This window comes from Antedon bifida, chromosome 3, assembly GCF_963402885.1.
Source record: "Antedon bifida chromosome 3, ecAntBifi1.1, whole genome shotgun sequence".
In the NCBI taxonomy this organism is placed as follows: Eukaryota; Metazoa; Echinodermata; class Crinoidea; order Comatulida; family Antedonidae; genus Antedon; species Antedon bifida.
In genome coordinates, this window is record NC_136228.1 from 6173740 (window position 1) to 6201443 (window position 27704).

General features: G+C 32.4%; 1 protein-coding gene across 1 annotated transcript; it reads left to right on the plus strand.

Moving 5' to 3' along the window:
- The first annotated feature begins 68 nt into the window (after positions 1-68).
- LOC144836835 (nucleoporin NUP188-like) lies at positions 69-27352 on the plus strand. Its single transcript, XM_078691708.1, has 48 exons — positions 69-140; positions 536-590; positions 950-1023; positions 2425-2509; positions 3064-3144; positions 3908-3952; positions 4411-4503; positions 4699-4821; positions 5050-5097; positions 5383-5469; positions 5788-5870; positions 6284-6355; positions 6876-6918; positions 7398-7598; positions 7809-7964; positions 8521-8634; positions 9063-9192; positions 9313-9378; positions 9673-9774; positions 10018-10138; positions 10820-10907; positions 11163-11239; positions 11874-11988; positions 12269-12477; positions 12858-12977; positions 13233-13479; positions 13918-14007; positions 14373-14525; positions 14643-14708; positions 14993-15096; positions 15411-15542; positions 16027-16105; positions 16348-16473; positions 16586-16663; positions 16801-16886; positions 17212-17366; positions 17829-18016; positions 18466-18597; positions 19141-19209; positions 19352-19444; positions 19841-19987; positions 20288-20500; positions 21205-21338; positions 21887-21965; positions 22540-22671; positions 22831-22922; positions 23793-23925; positions 25839-27352. The coding sequence occupies exons 1-48, from the start codon at positions 127-129 to the stop codon at positions 26022-26024; spliced, it is 5316 nt and encodes a 1771-aa protein (XP_078547834.1). The 5' UTR covers positions 69-126; the 3' UTR covers positions 26025-27352.
- The last annotated feature ends 352 nt before the right edge of the window (positions 27353-27704 follow it).

A 27704-nucleotide genomic window follows, 5' to 3' on the forward strand; every position in this document is an offset into this window, starting at 1 on the left:
AATCAAAAATCGTGTTGGACAGCGACCAAAATCTGTCAACACTTTTGTAAATCTTCCTGGTCATAGGTCAAACATATGGCCGCTTCCAGAGTGTGGCGGTAAATTGTGATAAAAAAAGACGTAAAAATGACAAATCTAAGGTACAATATGTGCAAATATTAGGTGTTACAAAACGTTCACATTCGTGTTATTTTATATATTGTAGATTTTAAGTTGTAATTTAAAAATATGTAGGCCTAGGCCTAGGCTTACTAGGCCTAGGCACACACTATCCAGCATGCAGTGCAGACTGGCAAGTCTGCATGATGTACGCTGTCTGTAGAGTGAAGCGGGTAGGCCTAACCGGTAATCCGGCTGGGACGGCATACCTAGGCTAGAGCTGATTTAAATGGGCAGTGCTTTGTGTTTTACTAAGTAGAGTCTTGGTACTTATTTATGTTAATGGCTATATAGCCCAGACCTCGTTTAAATAATACAATTCATTACATTCAACAAACAATTTACTTACATTTTTTAATGACATTTATTGACACAGATTGAACCATGACTTCTTTCAACTCATCTCTGGTAGATCAGCAATACGCTCAAAGGTTTGTGTAACAAAGATATTATTTTGATAGGATAGGACCTCTAGTACTACTAGGCCCTATCCTAGTACTACTATCAAAATAATACTACTAGTACAGTAGTAGTGAATTACTATAATTTATAAAAAAAATTAGCAAATGTAAAAGTGTAGTATGTAGTATCATTATCAACTTTTAAACATAATGGTGCATTGTTATTATGATTTATACCGTATATCCAAACATTATTTGATTCTTAAAGTTATTATTCATTTTAATGAAACAGCTTTTTAAACTTAGTAACTCTATTAAACAAAGGAAATTAACTCATACATACTCTATACTAGTTACTAACAATTTTGTATTTTTTATTTCATTTGTAGGAGCTTGTTAAAGATGAATTATCAGTAAATAAACAGAAACTTTTAGATGGATTACTTTTTTACAAGAAACCAAGGTACTATAGTATAAGTAACAAAATAATGTTTTATTTAAAAATGTATTCAAATACTCAAATTATATTTTTGTTGAACCTAAAAAAGATATTTTTTGGAAAAAAAAAATTGTATCACAATTATCTAATTTTAATTTCTCATTCATTGACTTCCAGTGGATACATCCATCATTCACACATATCCTAAGAGAAACCTTACTCTTAAAAATGTTTTATCTAAATAAATTGCTATTCATTGACTTAAGTAAATATACTGGTTTGGTTTTTGTGGTTTGGTTTTTAAATGGAAACAACCACAAGGATATATATTTCCTTAGAAGTCCGAACATGGACACCAATTCAATAAGTGTAATTGTTGCTGAGCACCAATTCAATAGGTACATTTGCTCTTCCAGTCTCCTTATCCAGGTACCCACTTAATATCCTCCAGGTACCCTCTTAATATCTTTTTCAAAAACAGGAAATTGAAAACATTTTATAGGCCCATCTTCAAAAACTTTGACATAAAATGTCACTACTACATGAACATCCTTCATATCTTCCTAGGTAAACATCCATCAAGGTTAAGGTCACACCATCTGGAGGGATATTAGTAATTGATGATTTGATTGTTTATTTTCTTAAACAAACTATACATCAAATACTAAACATATTACTGTATATTTCTCTGCTTTAATTGCTCTGCTTTAATTGCTCTGCTTTAATTGCTCAAAAAGACAATTACATCCAACAAATATAGCTAAAGGTGTAGTTTAAAATCAATGTTAATGAGACAGCCTTGATTAATATCAATAAGTTGTAGGTCTCAAGGTACAGCAGTGTTTGCCAATTATTGTGTCTCAAGTCTACCCTGCCAGGGCTATTTACTTTGACAAATCCGAAGCCCAGTTTTTAATTCTCTCACTATACTATAAAAAAAAAGATGTATCACCTGTTATCCTCTCCCCTGATTGACACTATTTTTGTTCTTTATTTGTTTGCCATGTGAAGCTTCTTATCTTAAAAATATTCATAACATATTTATTATAAAACATATTTTCATAACATATTTTTTATTTTAAATTGTTTGTACTTTATTTTATCTTTATAAATTATATTTATTTTTATTTGTATTGTTACATGTCTTGTCATGATGTATTTCTGTGAGGGTCCCTAATGATCAGCTTCGGCTGGATGGACCACCCGCGTAAAATATTGTTGAAATAAAATAAATAAATAAAGCCTTTGTATGTATTGTAAATGTAAAATTAAATACTGAAATAATGTGCCGTATATAAATTTAAAACTGAACAGAGTGCAGGGAACATCGCTTCCCTCACTGGCCGACGGCGACTGGAACCTCTCCATTATTTACTTAATATTCCATAAATAATGTGTTATTTTAATTTCAATTATTAATTACAGTGCTGCATCTGCTGTTAAGCTCAAAGGAGACAAAGCTATTGGAAAACCTGAATTGAATTTCTGTGTTAGACTTTCCAAATTTTTGGTATGAAACTTTTGATATTTATTTACTATAAAATATGTATTTGTATTTATTGATTGTTGTTTATTTAAAATAAGGGACATGGTAGTAGGAACTATTTAGTATCTATTTACATCAGTTGGTGTGGCAGGTGACCTCTGACCACTCCTTACCACATTCAAAGTACAGGTTTTGTTTTAAATGTTCCTGACATCAATAGAATACAAATATATATAAAAGTTATACAAAAATATCAAATATAAAAATCATTAAATTTATTAATAATAATGTTGATGAAATTAAAAGGAAATGAAATGGTAGACTTAAGCTCTGTCTACACTATCAAATTTCATGTGACATAAAAATGTGATGTGCCCATACATGGGCATGATGATGTCATATCACTACCATATGTGGGTATATCACTACCATATTTGGGTATATCACATTTTATTTGTCAACCTAGTTTGATAGTGTAGACAGAGCCTTATTAATAACTGTATGAAACCATCTCGACAATAAAGATTTATATTATCTAACATCTTAAAATAACTGATATTTTAACTTTCTTTTACTAGACTTTAGATGAGATACAAAGTCAGCATTTATTTGAATCGTTTCTCATACACGGTTTCCGAGGATCTGCTAAACAGCTACAGGTTAGATATCATTTATTCTCTACATACACCATCCTTGTATACTTAGGTAGGATAAACAGTTACCGGTATTGTACTGGTTTATCTACACCTTCCTTGAGTAGGAAACTGGGATGTAAAGCTCTGTCTACACTATCATCAAACTAGTTTGACAAAAAAATAGTGTGATGTGCCCAAATATGGTTGGTAGTGATATGACATCATCATATATGGGCACATCACATTTTTTTGTTACAAATATCTCTTTACATTTATCACTATTAGTGGCTTTAATAGCTTCTTGGGGGAGTTTATTCAACTTCAAAATCTCAAAGGGAATACACCACATTTTGCAAACCATTCTCAAAAAAACAATTAAATTGATTAAACTAAATATGTATTTTATACTTAAGCCTTGTCTACACTATCAAACTTAATGTGATGTGCCCATATATGGACATGATGATGATGTCATATCACTACCATATTTGAGCACATCACACCTTTTTTTTTCAAACCAGTTTGATAGTGTAGCATTCACAAACTTGATGAACTATATAAACTGTCAATTACAAATGGATTCTATCCTATAAAAGTTTTTATATGGCACCCTACAAAGAACAGAGCGCCTAAATGGATTCTCTTTCCTGGAATTATTTCAGTTGAATTGTATTTGATAACACATTATTAGATATGTTATGATTTAAAGTCAGTTGTTATCCCTGAGGTCCAAGCTGCAACATGATACATAATGTTATTGTTACATTTGTCATGTTCTACCCTCCAGGCAATACTCAAAGATGAACGTAGCGTTCAAGCTCTACTTTTAAAGGCAAGTTGAAGGCTCCTTATATATTTTTAATTTGACTCAAATGTTTCTTTAAATTGAATTTGATATTAAGCATGTGAAAATATTTTATACCGCCAATTTTTTATTTTTTTCTCTTTGCACTTTTAATATCAAGGGAAAGTACATTCAACAAGAAGCACATAACTTTATTGTAATATGAACCTGTTGACCTTTGACCATCTTATAGTTGGCATGGGAACTGCTCATACTTTTGATAAAAATGATGAATTTATTCATTCAGTATCATGAATAAGTATTTTTGTACTTTTCTTTTAATATTTTAAATTGTCTATATATGTTTTTAAATTGACCTAATATCAAAATTATTGTTAATATAACCATTCATTCTAAGATCTAAAATTGGACTACTACCAAATAAAAACCATTTGATTATCTTTGAGGAAGTTTATTATTTAAGCAGCTGTCTTATTTTCTTTTAGGTGTGGGAGTATTATCAAACTGAGAGAATACAACTATTACACTGTCTTAAACAAGTTCTGAGCTTTTGTGAAGAAACCGGTCATCCATACCATGTAAGTATTGGTCATCCATATCAAAAAATATAGTATAAAAGACAATAATGGATAAAAATAATGATAATAATATGCCAGTTTTAAACATGAACATACCTTTACTGTATTTTATCTTAATACTTATTAAATTGTTTTATAATATTTTTCATCTGTCACATTTGTTTCAATACAATTTATGAACTTTTTTTTTTTCAGAGTATCTACCTTGAATGTTTTGTTGATCTACAACGTAAGAAGATAATTGATAACTTAATTAGTCAATATGAGGAACGATTCCAAGCAGTGGCCCCAACCAAGCAGAACGTAGGACCTCCTATGGTACGCCAACTCTTTGCACTTTTAAACATCCACATTCCATCTGTTACACTCCATCCCCTTTTCAATTCAAATCTCTCCTGAAAACTCACCAATTTCAATAGCTATTCTTTCCATGCATAAATGTTCAATATTATTACTATTGTATTTTTTTCAGTATATCCTTTTTTTTAAATTTGTAATGATAAGGTACATTTAAAATTTGTATAACTATTTATTATTTCTTTGTAGACTGACAGACAGTCTTTGAAATGGTCACTGCAATGCTTAAGAGAACAGGTAATAATAATAATAGTTCATTCTTATATAGCACATATAAGCAAACTCTCAATGCGCTGTACATAAATTAAAATAGACGAGAAGTGGCAATAATTTAAATTAATGAAAAACTTGTACATACAACTGCATATCCACATGTGTAAATTGTGTTTAATATTTTAAAATGGTAAAGAAATGCTGGATAAAGTATATATGTGTCTAAAGTAATGAAGAACATCTAAATGCTGGATAAAGTATATTTTTATTGTCATTAATATAATATTTATTATTCCCCTTATCTTTCAGTGTGAATTGTTGGAGATTATTCTGCTTTATTTCAAAAGTTTTGATGCGTCAGAAAAAAGAATATTAAGCCTAATCAAACTTTTTCAGGTACTTTTTTGTAATTAACTAAAGATGTTATATAATGTTGAGAAAAACAATGAAATAAATTGCTTGGAACCTCTATAGTAGATCTTTAGCTATCGTTTGCCTGAATTGGACTCTATGTCTTCCTCTGCTTCCAGTACATTTGTCCATAGTTTTTTTCTTATATAATGTGTCAAATACATTTTTTTTTGTACTTTATTCTTTAAAAAAAATGTTTAGTTACAACCTTTCTTTTTTACTGTGTGACATTTAGTTTATAGAATTTGTTTGTACAAATCATGTGCATTAGGTTTTGGTACATTTTTTTTCCCATTTATTAAGAAACAAGGTTTTGGTACAAGGCAAACCAATAAACATCTGTTTGATGGCGATCCCACGGCGGATATGTTAATGAACAGATTAGGGTATGTACAAGAGTATTAAAATAAATTATTTACAATAGATAAGTTAAATGGAAAGAGCAACAACTTTTTAATCATCACATTTCTGTATCAGTTTGACATACAGCCACTGATCCAGAGACCAGTCTTTGACTGAAGAGTTCGCCCAGTATAAATTATTTCAATTCAATTATAAATAAACGATAAAAACTTCTTGTGACATTAATAAAATCATGGCATGGTCGGTTGGTATACCTATTTGCGGAAAAATTTAAACTTGAAAATTGTGAGCGTAAACATACAAGCAAGTAATATACTTGGCAAATTTTTATAGTTTAGAGCTGTTAAACTTTTTTTATCTGAGATAATCACACTTGAGTCTTTCTTGGTTATGTAAGGAAATGAATTGATAAAAGGTTTATTTTCTTTTTCTGTAGATTCACCTGTTGTCTCATAATCCTTGAATGTTTGGATCTATATCATTTTCTTGGTGAAACTACAAGTGACAGGTAAATACTGATATTTACAAAACATTACTGTCTGTTTCTATGTTTGTAATAATTGAAGCTTTTAATCAATGTATTGCTGGTTGTGTATAAATACCATCCTGATACGATACATAGTTGAATAAATATAAAAAAACAAATGCTGTCATCCACATGTCTGATTGTGTCTCACTGATCGCGAACTACCACATTTACACAATCTTATCTTATTCTTTATTGCCCAAAAACTTCAAAAACAACAACAAACAAACTACAAAGTAAGGGTTAGGAAACACAAAAGGGAACTAAATCCATATGACAAAGCCAGTGTACTCTTACCAAGTAGCAAATAAAGATGAAATATAACATTTCAATAAAATATATAAAAAAACATCGGGAAAAAATCTTTAAAATCATTCACAAATACACACAAACTAGCAGCACTTGCAACTATGCATAAACAGAACAAGAAATTAAATTTGAGTTTAAACAAGAATGTTGGTAAACTATCGGTTCTAAATGAGTCTTTGTGTTTATATTTCAGGAATTCACAACACAAACTTGTTTCATGCCAGGAGACTTTTAAGGTTAGTTGGAATTATTTTATTTCTCCTGGTTGTTCATTTGGAATAACGGACAATGTACAATTCTGAATGTCCTATTTGAATCAAATGATTGTGCATACTGAAATACAGGAGAGCCCCTTGGGGCACCTTCAGGACCCAATAAAGCGTCCCCTTAACAGGAGTATCTCCTGAATATGGGTTTAAAGTTTATATTTTTTATTGTCTTTTGTCATTTTTCAATAGGACGGAATAACAACAGAAGTTTAACTCTCAATGGCCTAGTTATAACAGTAAACCATTAAATGTCTTTCAAATAATTACACAGTAGAACCGCTTGGGCACCCAACAAAAATAGTTAAAAATGAAAAATCGCGAAAATTTAGTGCTGCGAAAATGTTGGGCTGTACAGTATATATTATATTTAATACCCACCACAACAAATTATTAGGCAATTTACATAATTTTTGTATGCATTTCCATTTATTTGTCTTCTTTTTCAGGAATTAAATAAGTTAGTAAGCTCACTGGGCAATATCATACATTATGGACCGTTGGTTTTAGCTTGGACTAGTCTCCATGCAGCTGCTTTTCCAGACAAAGATGCGGAGTTTGTTCAGAAGCTTGGTCAGTCTGCTCTTCAGCTACAGGTCTTTCAGTACCTGTATACGATGCTTAATCTTGTGCCTTTCAACACAGATGCTGTAAGTGTTTTTCTAAAGTGAATACCACTTATTTACTTAAGTAAAATACTAATATTTAAGGGACCAGTCAGTGGCGGATCCAGGATTTTCAAATATGGGGGTGCCCAGGGCCTAAAAATGGTGAAATATAGGGCTGAGCTTAATCCACTTGGATCCGCCTCTGACCACTAGAGTTGTTGTATTTTAATAACATTTATTTACCTTTGACAGGTGCTTTCACCATTAAGTCACACCATTGTGTATGGTCTTCTCAACTTGGTGCTTTCAGTGTTTGATGAGCAAACGCTGGGTTCGCCCCATATCTTGGTCCATCTCACATGCCAACTGTTGGAACAGAAACATCTTTGTCAAACATTCTGGGACGAAGTAAGTTTGAATTTTTTGATCGATTTATGGTCTTCACATCTCCGATTTCTCTTGCAATGGACCCCATTGGAAATAAATTGACTTGAATTGATTTTATGGGTCGTCTTTGCATCCATTCACTTTGGTTTTATACAATTTTAATATTCCAATTGTTTGTATATTTTCTTTGTTATGTATTTTAAATGCATTGTTGAATGAATGCTAAATGAATAAATAAAAATAAATAAATAAATAAACAGTATAAATAACAATATGAATTATTTATTATTGTTAGTTATTTGTTAAGAAACTTTCCAAAGAAAGATGAAAGCACTGTACACTATGAAGTAGACTAACATATTGAGTTCTTCAGAAACAAATGAGTTTTGAGATGTTTCTTAAATGCACTAGAATTAGGAACCTAATTATAAAGGCAATGTTACTCCATAGTAAATTCTCTGTCTCCAAAAACCTTTTGGTGATTAAAGCAGATTTATTGTCCATCGATCTAAGTCCAATACAACAAGACTTGTTAATTTAATTATAATATCCATGATATATTTTACCTTTATTGTAGGATTCTGAAGGAGGTATAGCAATGCTTTTACAATCAGCTACCATGAAGTTTCCCATGGAGTTCAGCCCACTGTTGAAACTATTAAAGGCAATGGCTACTACCGGTACTAAGAAGGTTAGAAAGAACTATATATCATTTTTTTTAAATTGCCACGATTGCCAGAAAATAAAAAGATGTATAATTACAATACACCTATGTAAGAATTGAGATTAAAATTTATAAAAGTAGGCAGTTGATTAAAAAGTAGTCTTTAAACCAAATGTTTATACAACAAGTATGTTATCCATTGGAAGACTTCCATATTTTTTTCATTTTTTTTTTTTTGGCTAAATTTGGATTTTAACATTTTCATTATTTATTATGCAAATAATGAATTTTTATATTCAAAAGTAATAGCAAAAAGATTTTTTTTTTGTACACGGAAAAAAAGTACTGAACAACCGTTCAATAGTGCGTACTATTGCACGTCATGTGACCCACAATCGTCCAATCAAATGACAGGAATTTATTTAGGTGTTACATAATATTGTTTATTACATCAGGTATTTGAATATGCAAGTCACCTGCCTCACTTTACTGAGCTACTTGATAACAACAGAGCAGATGAGATACAAAGTATGAAGCATACAGCAGTGTGGACACGGGTCACAGACAAAGTTCTGTTTTCTAAAGGTGCGTTTGCACATATATTGCCGATGTGCAGCATGTAACGTAGTATTGACTTAGTTGGTTAAATAGGTAATTTGATTCAGTCTTAAATATTTTACTGAATGTTTTGTTTTGTTTTTACAGCGGATGGCTCAAATAGCTTTGTAATTCCAGCATTAACAACCGGTGTGCTCTTCAACCAAGACACAGGTGCGTAATAGTGGAGGTTGATTCTTTTCTTCCAATCCCAAGGTCCGGGGTTCAATCCTGACCTAGTGTCAGGGTTGTTACTCACCGTTTTTACTATACTACTACGCCTAAAATGAGACTTAGGGCTTTTAATATCTATTTTCTAATTGTCATGTTATTTGCTGTTGAATGGTGTGTTGTAAATGAATACTAACAGCTTAAAAATAATAACTAGAGACTTGGGGGCAAGTCTAGTGTGTGAAATTAAATCAAAATTGCAAAAACCGTTAAATTTATTTGATAATTTGTTTGTAGGTACTCCTTTAATCCGCTGGGATTATGAATATAGTGGTTGGTTTCTGTTCACCTGTCAGATTGAAAATCTTCTGGAATCAACGATCCATGGACAAAGCCTAGGTAGGTGTAATACTGGTGCAAAGTATACAAATCATGTCCAAAATATCCTACTGCAGTAACAATTTCTTACTGCAGTAACAATTTCTTACTGCAGTAATGTATGATTTTAGCTTAGCACGTTTATGATGCAATCACTGTAAATAAACTTGCTAAAATAAAAGTAAACAAAATGTAGTTACTGCAGTAACTGCAGTAGAATAATTTTGAGATGGTCCCTAAGTAGACTCAATTGATTTCCTTCAGATATTCAAGTTTACCGAGTGCAGGATATTGTAGAACTTGTAGGTCACATGCTAAAATCCAATTGGGGAATATCTGCCAACTTCCGACCAATCATGAAGCAGATGTACAGACTTATTCAGCAGTAAGTAAAAGATTTTGTCTTTATCAATCCAAGCATTTCTATAATTTTTTCATGTTTTTTAACTTCTGTGGAGTAGCTTTGCGTCAGGGTGATTGGTCAGATTCCTTGCCCTACCCAATTACTCAACACCCTGACACAAAGCTACTCCACAATAGTTTCAAACAATTACAATCATGTTGGTGCAGTACCCGCTGCGTTCTTGGGCTCGAATCTAACCACTAGCTATCATCGCAAGCTTGGTGGTCTAGAGATATGAATGCCAGGCTAGTGATCTGGAGGTCGTGGGTTCGAGTCCCACCCGAGAATTACTTCATTTAATTAATTAAGTATTCTCAATGTACTTGGTATAAAAATAATGAATTATTTCAGAGTAGTGAAAAACATCTCACAATTAAACAGACAAGTAGTAACGGTAAGCGGAAAACCGCGTAGCTTGACCCACATAGAATTTGTATCTATTCTGAGCGGAAACTGCCCCTCCACTCTGCGTTGTATGTAAATGATCATAAGGAATAACATGGCTTCTATATTTGTATTACCATTACCGCGTAAGTTGGCCTTTACTCATACTTTTGTTATATATGAAACTTTTTATGAGTGAATTGAAACACACTTAAATCCAAAAATATGATATTCATACTTTTGGATGTTTTTTTATATGATACTGATTCTTTGTTGCAGGTTGTCAAGTATTCCTCATCCTCCTTTGACACTCATTACATCATGTGTTGATGTCATAGCAACAATTGCTGAACACCGTCCTCAAGAGGTGATGCATCATTTAATTTCAATTCAACAATTAAGTTTAATATTATATTATGTCTTTATTTCGTAACTTTCATTTTTTAGATGACCTATTTTTGCCATGTTAATTCATTAATATGCATATGCAGGGACATTGAGATAAGATTACTAGAAAGTGAATGTGAATTTTAGGTTCAGACAACCATTAGCACAATGGTCACAGCAAAATAAAAAAAAAAAGCTCACTGGTTTTTAAAAATAAATAACTTGTTTGTTTTAGGTATGGCAAGAGCTACAAGTGATAGGCTTTCTACCACATACAGGCAATCTATACACAGAAGTACCAAAAGCTGCGAGGTGATTCACAAATATCTCATTTATTGTAATTTTATTTCAACAATATTTAACAAGGGTTGTTCATTCAGCCAAAGCTGTCCCCCAAAAACATGAAAAATGAAGATTTATTAAATCAGACTTTGAATATGTTATTTTGTAGTTTTAATGAAGTTAATCACTTCTAAATAATGTTTTCAATGAAAAAAAAAAGGTTAAATTCAACCAAAAACCTTTGGGCTGGCAGCCAATTTGACCATTTTAGCTTTAAATTACAGTTTTTCAGGTAAATACATTTGTTTTGGTCCAATTTTTGGTCAAAGTGGATAACTATTATATTACATTAAAATGGCATATTAAACAGAAAATTTAAGAATTATTTTTTCAGTGGGACAATACATCTTTAAGGACATAATAATAATAAATAATAATAAATGAAAATTTATATAGCGCCGGTATCCTCCACCCATGTGGCGCTCATGGCGCTTTGTGCATTAACAACGTGCGAGAACATCAGCGAATAGCGACGTCTTTAGGTTGGTCTTGAAACTGTTTAGACATGGAAACCTATTCTGATTGATTTTTATAACAAATAATTAAATGATGTGATAAAAATGAAAAAATAAAGTTTTCATGTTTTAAATGTGTTTTATTGTAGTGGTGATGGTATTTTTGCTGGTCACTATGGAAATCTGCTACATCGTCATGAGCAACCAAGCGGTGTCTATCCTGTGACGTTAGCGTACCTTAATCTTCTAAATCAACTTGTTAAGGTACTTAATTAAAGATAATAATTATGAAGATGAAATAATTATGATGAAACATCCCAGTCTAAAAAAACAATTGATTGCACCAATAAATATGTTGTAGAATTCCTTTATAAAGCTCTGTCTACACTATCAAACTAGACAAAAAAAGTGTGATGTGCCCAAATATGGTAGTGATATGACATCATCATGTCCATATATGGGCACATCACAGTTTTATGTCACATAAAGTTTGATAGTGTAGACAGAGCTTTAGATTCATAATAAATGTTCTTTTGTTTTACAGGGACTTTCGTCAAACGTTGATATCGCTGTTGGACAGGATCTGTTAGCAAGTGTCGTATTTATGCAGAGAGACATTTTCACCGTCTTCCATAAATGGCGTTACAATACTTTTTCCAATCGTGAGACTATTGGTCAGAAATGTTTAGAGATATTTCACTTAGTACTCAACATACCTCAAATTAAATCGGCAGATTCCAGGAAAACGTCAGGGTAAGTTTGTTTTTTTATTTAAAGATTTATGAAATAGATTCATAAAAAAGTCATAAATTTAGTAAGGGCGTGTGGCGCAGTGTGTTTGACATTGCATTAATGATCGTGAGATCATAGGTTCGAATCCAATGCTCGTCGCATTGCTTGTATCCTTTGCCTCTCTCCACTCAGGTGTACAAATGGGTACCTGGTAAGGTGACGACACAACTTTGCACTGATTACTAGCTGCATTATTGGTGTATTTTTTTTTTTTTAATGAACGGGTAATATTATTAGATTCAATTTGTACAGCACTTACAGGCTTCACATAAATTATTATTATAAAAAAATGTTGTTTTATGCTGTAATTAGATCATTATGCAAATTTCTTTTGTTTTCAGTGTCTCGGTACGTGATGCTTGTATATATGGTTTCTTGAACTTTGACTCTGGTCAAGCTCTACTGAACATTGTGTCAACTGGGGTCGATGCCATTGACCAACGTGCCAATGAAAATGGCTGGTAAGTCGTTCTTATTCCACTTATCTGTTAAAAAATATGATCGAATTAGATACCGCTACTGTATTTATTCAAGTGTTGTTTATTTCGCCATATTTCAAGAGGGTGGTCCAGTCAGCATTAGCTGACTTCATGGGGCCATCCACAAGACAACAAACAAAACAAAGAATTATAGAATATAAAAAAATACATATAATTAAAACTTCATAAAAGCAATTAAATTTAACTATTATTCTTTTACTTTTTTTTTTCTCGTAGTACTTTCTCCGGTCCAGTAGAAAGGTTGACACAACTAGTAAAACTAGCATTCTCCGTTCTGAATCGACTGTTAATCTGGCAGCCAGCCAATCACGAACCTTCACGCATGGAACAAGTGTTGACCTCTCACACCACTGGTCTCCCACACCAGCCGCACTTAGTCGCTCTTATTGCTGGTTATATATATCATAGGTTTGATCCTAAATTACCAACACTTGCAACACTCCTGTTAAAGAGACTAGCTGTGGTAAGATTCTCTTTTTGTTACTGTCATAATTTAAAATTACACTGAGAATGTAAATAAACTATATCATGTTAATATCATCAAATAAATTAAGCCTCATTTGAGACTAAAGCTCTGTCTACACTATCAGACTAGTTTGACAAAAAGAGTGTGATATGCACAAATATGGTAGTGATATGCCATCATCATGATCATAAATGGGCACATCACATTTTTTTGTCACATAAAGTTTGATAGAGTAGACAGAGCTTTTGGGAAGTAGGGTTGTTTCACAGTTTGTGAACTACAATCCTGGCACTAGGTCAGGATTGAACCCCCTTGAGATTGAAAAGCTCCATCACTTTCTCAGACATCAATCAGATTAGATTATTTATGGACCAGTAGGAGCCTTTATAAATGTTATCTAAGTGATTAGTATTTCCTAATTTACTTTTGTTTCAGGTCGCTCCAATGTCAGTTTACGGTTGCCTAGGAACACATGCTGTTGCTATTAGAGACACATATTTATATCGATTACAATCACATTCAGAGGTAAGAACATTAAATTTCTGCAAATTAATTACTAATAATAAAAAAGCCTATCACGGAAATCAAGTGAAATTCTCAGTAAAGACAACAAAATAACTAAATTGACAAAAAAAAGTGTGATCTGCCCAAATATGGTAGTGATATGACATCATCGTGTCCATATATGGGCACATCACATTTTTTTCTCATAACATTTTATAGTGTATACAGAACACTAACTCCACACTTGTCAAATAAAAGATGAACCTGTACATTTATGAACCATTTAGTCAAGTTTTAGCCCACAAGTAAACCCATGTATACCAGAAGTAGAAATAAATATTTTTCCCTTTTCATCAACATTCATTTTATTCTTGCATTTCTTTCAGGATTCTAGATTGCGTGTTGTAATTTTAGAATTCTTAAGCGCTGCTGTTGACAGTCAGCCTGGATTGATAGAAATGTTTCTTAACTTGAATTTCCAAGAGAAAAAGATGACAGTAGCACCTGGAAAGAAGGGTGATAAAACAAAAACAAAACAGGTAAAGCAACCAAGTATAGATAATATATTTAGAAAGTTATTCCAATTATCTCTTCAAATGAAAACGCATTATACTATTTATACTAGACTACACTATAATTACTGTAATTTATTGCAGGTAATAGAGATTGGAAAGTTGAGTTGTTTGCACACAGTGCTGGATATACTTGATGAACAGAAACAGGTCAGTTTTATTCTTTACATATCCTTACATAGGATACAATTTGATAAAAAAGATAGCAATATTAATGAATAAATAGAAATGTGTTTTTTCTACACTACATTGTCTAGTATTAATACATAATAATTATCACTTGGTTAGTTTAAGTTTAATATATCTGTTTTGTGTCTTTGTTCTGGGTCCTACTGTAGTGAGACAACTAACTAGGGCCCATGACAATAATGTTACTTTTTATTCATACTTCAATGAAATAAAATTGTTTAAGTTAGCTATTATTGTGATTGTAGGGTACAACGCATTGTCCGCCAGACCTACAGTGTGCTGCCATTGGCTTCCTACTTGCTTTGTGGCGAGGTAGACAACAAGCTGCTATGACTGTACTAAGAGAAAGGTAATATAACTAGTTTAATATATACAAAGCATGCAATAGTATACAAAGCATACAATAGTATACAAAGCATACAATAGTATACAAAGCATACAATAGTATACAAAGCATACAATAGTATACAAAGCATACAATAGCATACAAGAAAATAAAATACATTCATTATTATTTATGTAGTTTTTAAATGTTTATTTCCTTTGGCATTTGTAAAAGCACAAATGATGATGAATTTGTTTGAAAATTTTCTTATTAGAAAAGAAAATGCATCACTGTATATCTGTGATTTCAATTTTACTTAATTTTTCCTTTTCTTTTAGACCTGAATTTTGGAAAGAAATTAGTGCTCCATTGTTCAAGGACTTGACAAAGTGTACAGACATGAGTTCACAAATGAAGGCGTGTGGTTTCGCTCTCAAACTAATGGCATTGGAATGTTTCTACATCCAAGGGTTAGTAGAGCTAGTGATATCTGCATTGTGATAGCTTCTGCAACTACCCCAATTGATAGTTATGATTTTTGCAGTTTGCAGATTTTTTCTTCCTTTTATTATTTATTTTCCATAACTTAATTGAACTTAAGTCAAGTGGTTAAATGGATAGCAAGGCGCCACAAACTATAGCCATAAAAGCGGCGCACGTTCAAGTCACTCGGCCATAGTTCTAGTGGAAGAATTCTTCTCAGATAAAAACTTGAACTTTAACCTCCGATCCATTACAATTTGAGATCATCTTGGACACAATAATAATTATTTATTTAATTAATGTACAATAATCTCATTGTAATATTTTTTTTTTCATTTACATATATACTTAATGATTTATAATGAACAATATGTATTGTTTGTGGAAATCAATAAACAACAACAATATTAATATGATAATCAAACTTAACAATAGATTTGTTTATAATTAATTTATGGTTTTCTGTTCTAGTTCAGCATCGCTGGAAAAGGGCCTACAAGATGTCCTCAAGAAATTTAACCAGGAGCAGAAGTTTAAAACATGGTCTCATGTTAGTCTCAAATGTTGTTATACATTACAAATAGGGTCTATGATAGATATATTGTGTGTATATACAGAGAATAAAGATAATTAGCTAAAGATATAATGATATTTATTCACTTTACTCAACTTATCACAAATTCCTACTTTGTATGTTTCTGAGATGAAAAACCACAATTCACAAAGTTGTAAAAAAACAAACTTAAATGCGATTATTTTCAATTAACTTGTCAGTGTTTTTGTTTTCTGTAGATCATCAGAGACATGATGGAAGACAGAGCTGGTGAGGAGGATAATGTTGAGGATGTGTTTATTAGAGAAGATGAGGGATTGATACTGCTGCAGGCTTGGAGGGTGTTCCTTCTTGTCTTGGCTTCTGTAAGATTTTAATAATTGTCTTCAATATTATTTCACAATAACAAAATAATGGTTTTTCTCCAGTTTAATGTATAGCTTATTTTACTATCAGCTTCTTGTTAATTTTTTACAGGGTCCAGCCAGCGGTCACCCTTCTGACCAGGTCAAGAATATCATTCTGAATGACATCATATCAAGTATAAAATTTCAGGTAAATTTAAAAACAAAAAAACACAAAAAGATTGTTCCCTTGCTAAAATGTTTTTATTTAATTCGCTAAAAGTTCAAAGAAAAGATAGTGATCAATTATAGCTGAAGTAATTTACAGTATTTTGGTTTTTTTTTTAGGTCGTTGCTGCAATGTCCACATTTCATGTCAGAGCTTGTCTTCTTCTTGGATCAATGTATCTTAGTCTCTTAAAACAATGGCCAAGGTACTATTAATAATATTAACATCAAGTATGAGTCATAAATGACAAATAGAGCATTATTATTGGCCGTCTCTTAAGCTCTGTCTACATTATCAAACTAGTTTGACAAAAAAATGTGTGATGTGCCCAAATAATCGTAGTGATGTTCCCAAATATGGTAGTGATATGACATTATCATGTCCATATATGGGCACATCACATATTTTGTCACATAAAGTTTGATAGTGTAGACAGAGCTTTAAAATTCTATCTAAGGCCATGTCTGTGTCTTCTGTTTTGTCTGCAGCATATGTTTATGCAAATTCTGTTTTATTTACCCTCATTACAGTCTCCATGGCGATCAGTGGAACAAACTAGTTGACGTTATCTTCATCACTGAACACCTGACAGATGAGGATCTAATGTCCTTTATTCGTCTACGAGTTGTCATGTTGTCTTCGATCACTATTTTGTTACAATACCAAAGAGGAAGAAACCCCAAAGGTATTTATTTTGTATTTCTTTATACTGTGGGAAGCCTGTTCAGTAGTAAACTACTGTTCTCCCACAGTGCCCAGAATGTGTGAGTGGCAGTGGCTATGTGTGTTTATGGTTTAAAATGTAATTGTGGTGAAATAAGCTTCCTTGCAGTGTAACTGGGCTGAATTGTTAAGAGTATATTTGTGTCGAACAGCCAATAAACAATACTAATTTGCATGTCCACACTGACAGGGGCTGAGGTGGTCAGTATACTTGGGTAACCACATATCCTAACGAAAGATGCACTGGGTTCTTTTAAGTGCAAAAGAGCCAAAGGTGTACACTGGACCTTCATTTTTAAGTCCTTAACTTAAAAGACTTTACCACCAGAACTAAGTCGAGGAGGGGCTTGAACCTGTGCCGATATTAAGGCTAAGTAATGTTTAACAATTCTCTGTCTATTCTCTTTTTTTCTTTTCCTTGAAGCTTTGGAAGAGACTACCATTTCTAGACTTTTATCAATAATCTGTTCATCACTGCGTCACAGTAAAATGTATTACCAGAAAACTGGATCATCAATAAGCAAAGTCGCAATTAAAAAACCGTCTTCAAAATCCGAAAACACAGTTGACAACACGGAATTACTTGGAAAACTAGAGAAAAAGTCTGAGCAGGTAAAGGGTAGCTCTGTACTTGATTGTGGAAGGCCGTTATAGCATAGCGTATAGTTCCTCTATCATTGTAGTGTTTTGTTACCTAAGCAATGAGACATGAGCTTTGTCTTTTCACTTTTGTGTATTGTAGATGTAACTACTTAGCTTAAGCTTGGTTTCCACTACAGACGCAATGTAAGTATGTAACGCAACGTAAGCGAGTTGACCAACCACAAGCAACGGATTATTCGAACAGCTGTATGTCATTGGTCAACTCGCTTGCATTGCGTCTACGTCCTCGTGTTGCATCTTAGTGGGAACCAAGCTTTAGAGATATTGGTTTATTATTGATTTTATAAGTTATATCTGTGATTTTAGAATCTATTTTAAGACTCTCCTATTCTCTCTCCTATTCTGTGAAGCATTTCCAATATTGAGAAAGTTATTAATATCTTCTTGCTATTTTACAGTTACCAATAGTTGCTGTATATATGCTGGATGAATTAATTCTATCAGTTGGTAGTGAAAACCGTTGGTTACCAATAATAAGGCAACACAGTGTCTTAGCGCTTCTCCTCTCAACTGTACAAGCATGTATGGAGGTAAGGTCATGCTTGATATACCATAGGACTTTAGCACCAAAAGGTTAGCCTCTGGATCAAATTTTGTAAATATTCTAAATTAGGTGTGGGCATATACCTACTGTACATCTGTAAAATGACAATGCTGTGGGTATCAGTGACTGGATCTTAATGGAGATACAAATAAAATAAGAATTGAAAAAATGACAATGCTGTGGGTATCAGTAACTGGATCTCAATGGAGATACAAAATAAAATAAGCACTGAAAAAATGACAATGCTGTGGGTATCAGTGGCTGGATCTCAATGGAGATACAAATAAAATAAGCACTGAAAAAATGACAATTCTGTGGGTATCAGTGACTGGATCTCAATGTACATACAAATAAAATAAGCTAAATACGATAAAATAAAGCAATCAGAAAGAAATAACAGATCTTTCAGGTAACACTAGCCCTTCCTCAGCACAAGAGAAGTAAGAATACAAGGTAGACATGATCTGCCTGTTGTAATTTCTAGTTTTAAAATTAAAAATCAAATGAATGTTATTTTTTTCTTGTTTAGTCTATGAAAGGTTTGGAATACGTTGAATCAGTCCTGTTGCTATTTTTAGACATCGCTACCTTCCCCGAGGTAAGTTATGATCATCACATCATTAATATATACATTTGGAAAAATAATTTATTTGCTTTTTCTGTTTTCTAACTATAAACAGACTACAATCACAACATTTAATTTTATCAATATTTGTCTTTTGATTTGATTAAATGTTTAGGCTGCTGAGGGATTGCAAGTGACTGGTCTTATTCAACATATATGTTTACCATTGAGTCGAGTTTACACTAACAATATACCACAAACAACTAAGGTAATTTCTTTGATAGTTATTATTAATAGCTTCTTAGTCCATTAGAGACTAATCTAGGCTGCTTCTTCTGGTATCATGTCTGGTTGCAGACGTTGAGGTCCATTGTTCTCCAGAGTTCCCTGTTATATGCAGTTTGAATGAATGTATGAATGAGCTAGGTCACCAAGATAGCACACTAATTTTGCATTTAAGCTCTGTCTACACTATCAAACTCTATGTGACAAAAAAATGTGATATGCCCTTATATTGACATGATGATGTCATCACTACCACATTTAAACATGTCACTACCATATTTGTCAAACAAGTTTGATAGTGTAGACAGAACTTAAGTCTCATCGTCAGTACCCACAACTGCATGTTGCAATTTCTGAATCTTGTCTCTTTCTTTCTCAGGCTGACAAGACAGAGAGTAGTGTGACATGGCTTGGTGTTTACAGATTGTCATTATCCCTGATGACTGGTATGCTCACAACGTTAAAACATGGCTTCCTGACGGATGCTCTCAACTTTTTTGGAGTCCATCATGACAGAATGCAACAGGTAAGATTATAATATTTTATTTATTTCGACCATCAAGAGGGTAACCCTTTCAGTTTAGCCTAGTGGGTTAACTGATATTGAGAGGCCCTCTCTAAGCATCCATGCTTATCTTATCATTTCCGGCAGCCTCTGTGTATAGTCCATTGTACCGCCGGCGATCATGAGCATCTCCAACTTCTATTGACGAGTTTATGTGGTGTAGAGTAACTAAAACACACACAATGTCTATATATGTATATATTTCCTCCATGAACTTACCATGAACAAGATTACTAATAATAGCTGAATTCACGTTTTCAGTGTCTGAAAGCAGTTGAAAGCAACTACACTGCATCATGTCAGAAGGAAGGCGATCACACAATGCAGTTTGTATTCCAATTGTCGAAATACTTCAAGGAATGGAGGTTTCAAATGCCACAGGCTGTTGAGCAGGTCCAGGCCAGTGTCTGCTACCTGTGTCACCATATCATAGCCTTGCTGATGAGGCCTAGACTTCTACAACATCTTATAGAGGTACTGTACTCATTATCTTGTTAATGAGCTTTTATTTTGTATGACTGACCACAGGTCGACATGAGTGTTTGCAAATGATTCAAGACATTTTATTGGTCCACTTTAAAATGGAAATTTGTTTTGCTTGGCATAATTAAGACAATAAAACAACAAAGAAAAATACATCAAATTGCAATAAGGCAATGTTAAAATACTATTAAAATGTTAAAATACTATTAAAAATGCAGATTACAAAAGCGCCAAAGGCTCTGTAAAATACTGTTAAAACGATTAAAATTTTAAATAAAAATATTTATTGACAAACGTTAGAATTGTACATATTAATGCTATTTGCAACAAATATGTTTCCCTGTTGGAACATCATAAAAATTATGAAACTATATATATTGAGTCGAGTGGCCACACAGGTACCGCAAACCATAGCTATACAATCAGCACAGATCCAAGGCATTCCTTAAATGAGTGCCGTTTGGTGGCAGCTGTTTATCACAAAGGGACCCTAAAGCTCTGTCTACCCTATCAAACTAGTTTGAAAAAAACGTGTGATATGCCCAAATTTGTACGTGATATTCCCAAATATGGTAGTGATATGACATCATCATTTCTATATATAGGCACATTACATTTTTGTCACATAAAGTTTGATAGTGTAGACAGCGCTTTAGGGGAGAAGAAAGTGTCGATAACATTAATTCATTTATCAGTTTGAAAAGAAAGGAGGGAAAGATGACAAACTACATATTGTACACAGTATGGGAAGTTTAACTAGACTCCAACACCAGACGTCTACAGAAGACTTTGATTTGCCTAGTACAGAATTACAAACAGTACAGTCTGGGTGAGTTTTTTTTATTGTCTATACATTCAATAGATATAAATAAAAGTGAATTTTGAAATAGGAAAGATGGCTTAACAAAGAGATGTAACATTTAATTCAAATAATAGACTTTTATGTTTTCATAATTGATTAAGCGAAGTAAAAGGGATTAATTATGATATTAGCAATACACCATTTTGTATGGACATGTTGTTTTATTTCCAATGACATAATGACATAATATTGAAATATTCAACCCAGACATTACCATATATTTCATTGTTCTAAAGTATGTACTGTATATACATACTTTAGTCTTAATAGGTGTCATTCAATTCAAAGCAACATTTATTTACTCCTTTCATTATACAAAATTGATTTCAATGTACAATATAAAAAAAAAATTTTGAAAGAAGAAGGTACAAGCCCAGAAAGATGAAAAACACATCTTGTGGAGGGCGTACCTATCACTGACACAGACAATTAAAAAAATAAATAAATAATAAATAAATAAAAAATAGGTTTCTTTACCTTGGTGGCATTTATTTTCAATTTTGTTTTTCTTGCAGGTTGTTTACAATAGTTGGGAATGGCTTGGCAGCTCTTAAACATTTTACTCCAGATTTCTTAGAAATACTCTGCAGTCCAGTGAGTTTTTATGAAATTGTACCTGTTTTCCGTCTAACCTTAGGATAGGGTCAAGGTTTCACACCCATTTCAGTTCACAAAACAACAATATTTCAATATGTATTATGTCATGAGTTATGTTACTGCATGAGTATCGAATATCATTCCTTTAGTTTAGTTTAACAACAACCAACAGTGATGAAACCGCCACTAATATAATAATAATAATATAATATAATGCAAATTTGTAAAATGTTTACTTGTTTAGTATACTATATGTGGTGAATGTACTTGAACTTGTCATGTGTGATGGTTGAGACTCACAGCTAATGTACTAAACTAAAGGTCCATTTACACTAGGACATTGATAAATATATAAGCATGCATTTTTTTTTACATCAAACAAAAGTTTTGATTACTTAAGATGGTCTTTTCTAGCTTTGGTGTCTATCCATCTTTGAAGATTCTATAATTTGTGAATTATTTAAAAAAAATTCAATGTAGTCACTGTCAAGTGCAATTACATCTAGAAGATACTATCATGTATTACTAAATAAAGTGGAAATAAAAAATAAAATAATTTTTGTTCTTTTAGATTATAGACGTATCCGAGTACCCGTTATTATTTGCATTAGCTTTCACGAGTCCAACGGTCGATCACGACTCGGCTCCATCGTTCGGTTCTCTTGTTGCTTGTATCAATACGTGTGTTAGATTTCTTAGCAAGGTAGGTGGTTTTGTTAATTGTATCAACCTATTTATCCGCTTGACTTTATCAACATCACAACTGTTTCTACCACTGTGTCTTCATTTTTCTTAACATTATATATCATCAATATCACCGCCACAATGTTTCCTAGCTTTTATATTTGTATCATATTTTCAGCTTGAGGGTGTTAGAAGTACATCACCAATAAGGTCACCAAGCAAGTCACCACAGGCCAGACTAGTACCACTTAAGGACTCACCTATCCAAAGGTAAGAATAATATTAATTAATTCCCTGTAATTGGTGACGTTTTTTTGGAAAGAGAAGATGCATATTAGAAACATTAAACCAGGTCATTCATTGTCTTAAATGTATGTTCTCTGTTTTAACAGATAGTTAGTTAGTTTACAGTTAGTTGGTTTCACATTTAGTTAGTTTCACAGTTAGTTAGTTTCACAGTTAGTTAGTTTAACAGTTAGTTAGTTTCACAGTTAGTTAGTTTCACAGTTAGTTAGTTTAACAGTTAGTTAGTTTCACAGTTAGTTAGTTTCACAGTTAGTTAGTTTCACAGTTAGTTAGTTTCACAGTTAGTTTCACAGTTAGTTAGTTTCACAGTTAGTTAGTTTCACAGTTAGTTAGTTTCACAGTTAGTTAGTTTCACAGTTATGGTAGTTAGTTTCACAGTTTAACAGTTAGTTAGTTTCACAGTTAGTTAGTTTCACAGTTAGTTAGTTTCACAGTTAGTTAATTTAACAGTTAGTTAGTTTAACAGTTAGTTAGTTTCACAGTTAGTTAGTTTAACAGTTAGTTAGTTTCACAGTTAGTTAGTTTCACAGTTAGTTTAACAGTTAGTTAGTCTCACAGTTAGTTAGTTTAACAGTTAGTTAGTTTAACAGTTAGTTAGTTTCACAGTTAGTTAGTTTAACAGTTAGTTAGTTTCACAGTTAGTTAGTTAGTTTCACAGTTAGTTAGTTTCACAGTTAGTTAGTTTAACAGTTAGTTTCACAGTTAGTTTCACAGTTAGTTAGTTTAACAGTTAGTTAGTTTAACAGTTGTAGTTAATAGTTTATTGATTGATGATGTACAGTAGTGGTTATATAAAAAAATATTTAACAATTTAAATATGTTTTTTTTAAACAGATCTGTAGTTATGTTTGTTTTGGAAAATGCGTTATTTCTGATAATGTCGCAATGTCTACGCTACCTGAAGGAACCTACGTCAGTTGGACAACGAGACAAACAGCTTCTAAAGAGGGAACTCGGATCAGAATTAGTAAGTTTCTTTTTTTTTAAACTAAACTAAAACAATTCCCCAAACTTTGGTTGTTCTAAAAAAAATACATTAATTTAAATTACTTACATTTTAAAATCTATTCTTGTAATTGAAAAGAAAAGTTTACGTATTTTAGGAATTATTTTTCAAATCGGTTACAGGTGCCGTAAGGCTATATCACACCTGTTATGCAAAATTGCAAATTTTGACAAACATTTTAATTGCTTCGTGTATGATTTCCAAGATTAGAGAATGAATTCTGGGCAGATAAGGTGTATGTTGTTGTTTTTTAACGTGTAGGGTAATGCACGATTCAGATAACATGGGCAGGAAATTACTTGAAACCTGGTCATGATAATAAACAGTAATACAGCCAATTAATTACCTGTCCTTAATTAAGTAACTGATGGATTGCATTCTATAAATATTAAACAACATTAATTAGTTGTTAATGCCTTTAGGTAATCGCTTATTTCCTTTTTCTTTATCAACTCTTCCTTTCTGCTCATTTACGAGAAGATTTGATTTTTGTTATAACATTGCTACTGTGCAGTATGTTCCTAGGTTTCCAATTTACACGCTTCAGTGGCTCGTTATCAAAATCAGATTATCACGTCAATTTACAGGTTTTCAAAAATCACAATATACTTCCATTTTTGTTGACATCCTTTATTTGTTCTTTTTTTTATTTCTATATTTATAACAATATCCTTTGACTTTCATTAGAGAAAGTTAAAATGTGTTTTTTCTGTCTGAGAAATTTATTTAAAACATTTTCTCGTATGTCTATGTTGATAATGATATCTTTTCACAACATTTAATAAAGACTTTCAATTTTAGTTACAAAATACATGTTTTTAACATTAATTTTTGTAGTATTTATAGAAAAAAATATATCTTTTTCAACCACAAGAATATTTAATATTGATATCCTTACTGTCTATAGCCGTCTATATATTTATATTTTTATTTATATAAATAAAATCATTTTGAGATATAGTATATCTACTGTATATTATAGCCATACCAATGGACAAATGAAACTGACCCGTTGCGTGTGGCGCTAATGTACAGTGTCCATTTTTAAGGGTATTCGTGTGTTTATACAGGAAGCGTTGGTGCCAGTCAGACTGTGGGCGTCTGTCCAGTATCCAAGTCCTGTTTCTTATGTATGTGACTTAGTCCATGCCATCATATAATTTACAAACAAATTATTTATTATTGTAGATTATATTGTAGATTGTGGTTATTGTGCTCTGTTGTTGTTGTTTTTAGACTTCAGACATCAAAACAAGAGGTTTTTTTTTTTCACACACCATCAATATATCAACACACAACACAAAAACAACATTTCTGTGCCAATAACAAAGAAAATGAGAAATAAATTACTAAATATATTATCTTTATTTATATATTTTAATGGTTAGGACATCTATAAATCAAGCAGAAGGTTCCGGGTTCGAATCTCGGTTGGGGCGACTTTTTCTCATTCTCACAGATTTCCTCATTTTTATCGTTTTAAATGAATTAATTAAACTTCAGTATCACCGAGCGGTTTAGAATTCATGTTCTGTGCCTGTTGTGTTTATATATTATTTTATTATACATGATTACAACATAGTCATGTTTTCATTTAATATCATACAGTATGTTATAAAAGCAGTCTTTTTACTGCCTTCTAAACAGTGATGAAACACAGAGGCCTGAGGCCCCAGGTTTAAGAGCCCTAAGTGGCCCTCCCATGCTCGACGCCTTGGATTTTTTTAGCCTTTTTTGATATATTGTAATGCCTGTGTGTGCTGCTCAGGGGTCCCTGTAAGCTCCAGATCCAGTGAGCACTCATAGCCATTACGCCACTGCTTCTAAATTTTCATTTACGATACCAATCAAGTTTTTAACAATTGTTTTATCAGGGAGCATTTCTGCAAACATTACAGAGATTCTTTCGGCGTGGAGGGAACGTGTCGTCACCAGGTGTGACAAGTCCGCTGTCGTCTTCTCTTGGTAAATCCTCATCGCACCATGGACCATTCACAGACAACCAAGAACAAGCTTACTTTAATCTTGTCAGACAATTTGTCAATCAAATTTTGAAATAAATATAAATGTATATATTTATAAATCTGTCAATAAAGATGAAAATGAACTTGTCTGTTCGAACTACTCTTAAGCTTAGCTCTTCACTATCAAACTGACAAAAAAAATGTCAGGTGCCCATATATGGACATGATGATGTCATATCACTACCATATTTGGGTATATCACTACCATATTTGGGCAGATCACTTTTTTTTTTCAAACTAGTTTGATAGTAGTGTAGACAGAGCTTTACTATTGTTCATAAAATTTAAATAAACGTTTATAGCGTAACTTAAACTTTCTTTAATCTTGGTTTTTACAAGGACAGAATGCAAAACGCAAGTAATTTTACAAGATGATCCGTCCCTTGTGATTGGTCAAATTATTTGCGCTGCGTGTACGTTATTGTGTTGCACTTGGTTCCCTAGGATCCAATGGCATAATACGCAGCACAAATTATTTTACCATTTTACCAATCAAAAGCAGATCTTCAGAATTGTCCCTTGTGATTAGTTGAATTAAGTTACGTTGTGCTTACGTCCGTATATTGCGTCCTAGTGGGAACCAAGCTTAGTTTTGTTTTATTACACCATAGGTCCATGATTACACTAACGTTTATAAACAATTAAAGAAATGAAGGATTATATGAATAAAAGTGTTGACGCCACAAACGTGCATTATTTTTACAATCTTATTTGTTTGAAACAAATAAAATGTTTGTAATTGATAGCATTGTGAAGTCAAAGTACCAAGGTTACAGGATATCAAATGTTAAATTGTAAAAAAAACATAAATATTGTAGATTTTTTATTACCAATTAGCAAGCAACCATAAATATTGAACGACATTTTTATGTAACAACTTTATTTGTGCTTTACTATCGCAGGAGAATGTGCTTAAAAAGTTACTAATATTCTCTATAATAGTACAGTTAGCCTTGTATTAGTAAAAAATGAAGATAGAAAAATGAAAAAAAAACCCAAACAAATGTCTTACTTCATTACTCCAATTAGGCTCCGTCTACACTATCAAACTAGTTTGACAAAAAGTGTGATGTGGCCATATATAGTAGCGATATGCCCAAACATGGTAGTGATATGACATCATCATGCCCATATATGGGCACATAAAGTTTGATAGTGTAGACAAGAGCTTTACACCAATCATATGCTGCACTTGGTATGTCATTGATATTTTTATAAAGAAGTTGAACAAAAGAATGAATAACCGGTATTAAACCCACCAATTAAACATTTTGTAAACATTATCTTCTAAAATAGCATTTTTAAAACTCTGAAATTACCGTTTTTTGTAATCAATAAATCTAACTACTTATTTGTACAAAGTATTATGTATTTTTTCATCATTAGAGTATCTTGTCCATTGCTATACCTCATAATACAATGCTTAATTTTCTCTAAGGTTGGTTGGTTCACACTTAGACTCAGCACCAAGGCGTACGCGCAGCGCAAGTTAGTTGACCAATGACAGTTCAGATATTGCGTCGTAATTGGTCAAATCACTCGCGTTGTGCTTGTTTTCTTGCGCTGGGTCCAAGTATAAGATCAAGTTTTTAGATGTGTAATTTTATCAGCTGAATTTATTACCCTAACGCTTAATAATTCCTGATATATTTTCCTAAGCAGCTTTAAATGGCATGACTATGTATAAATATGCGTGACAATGTTAGTAGAGAAATA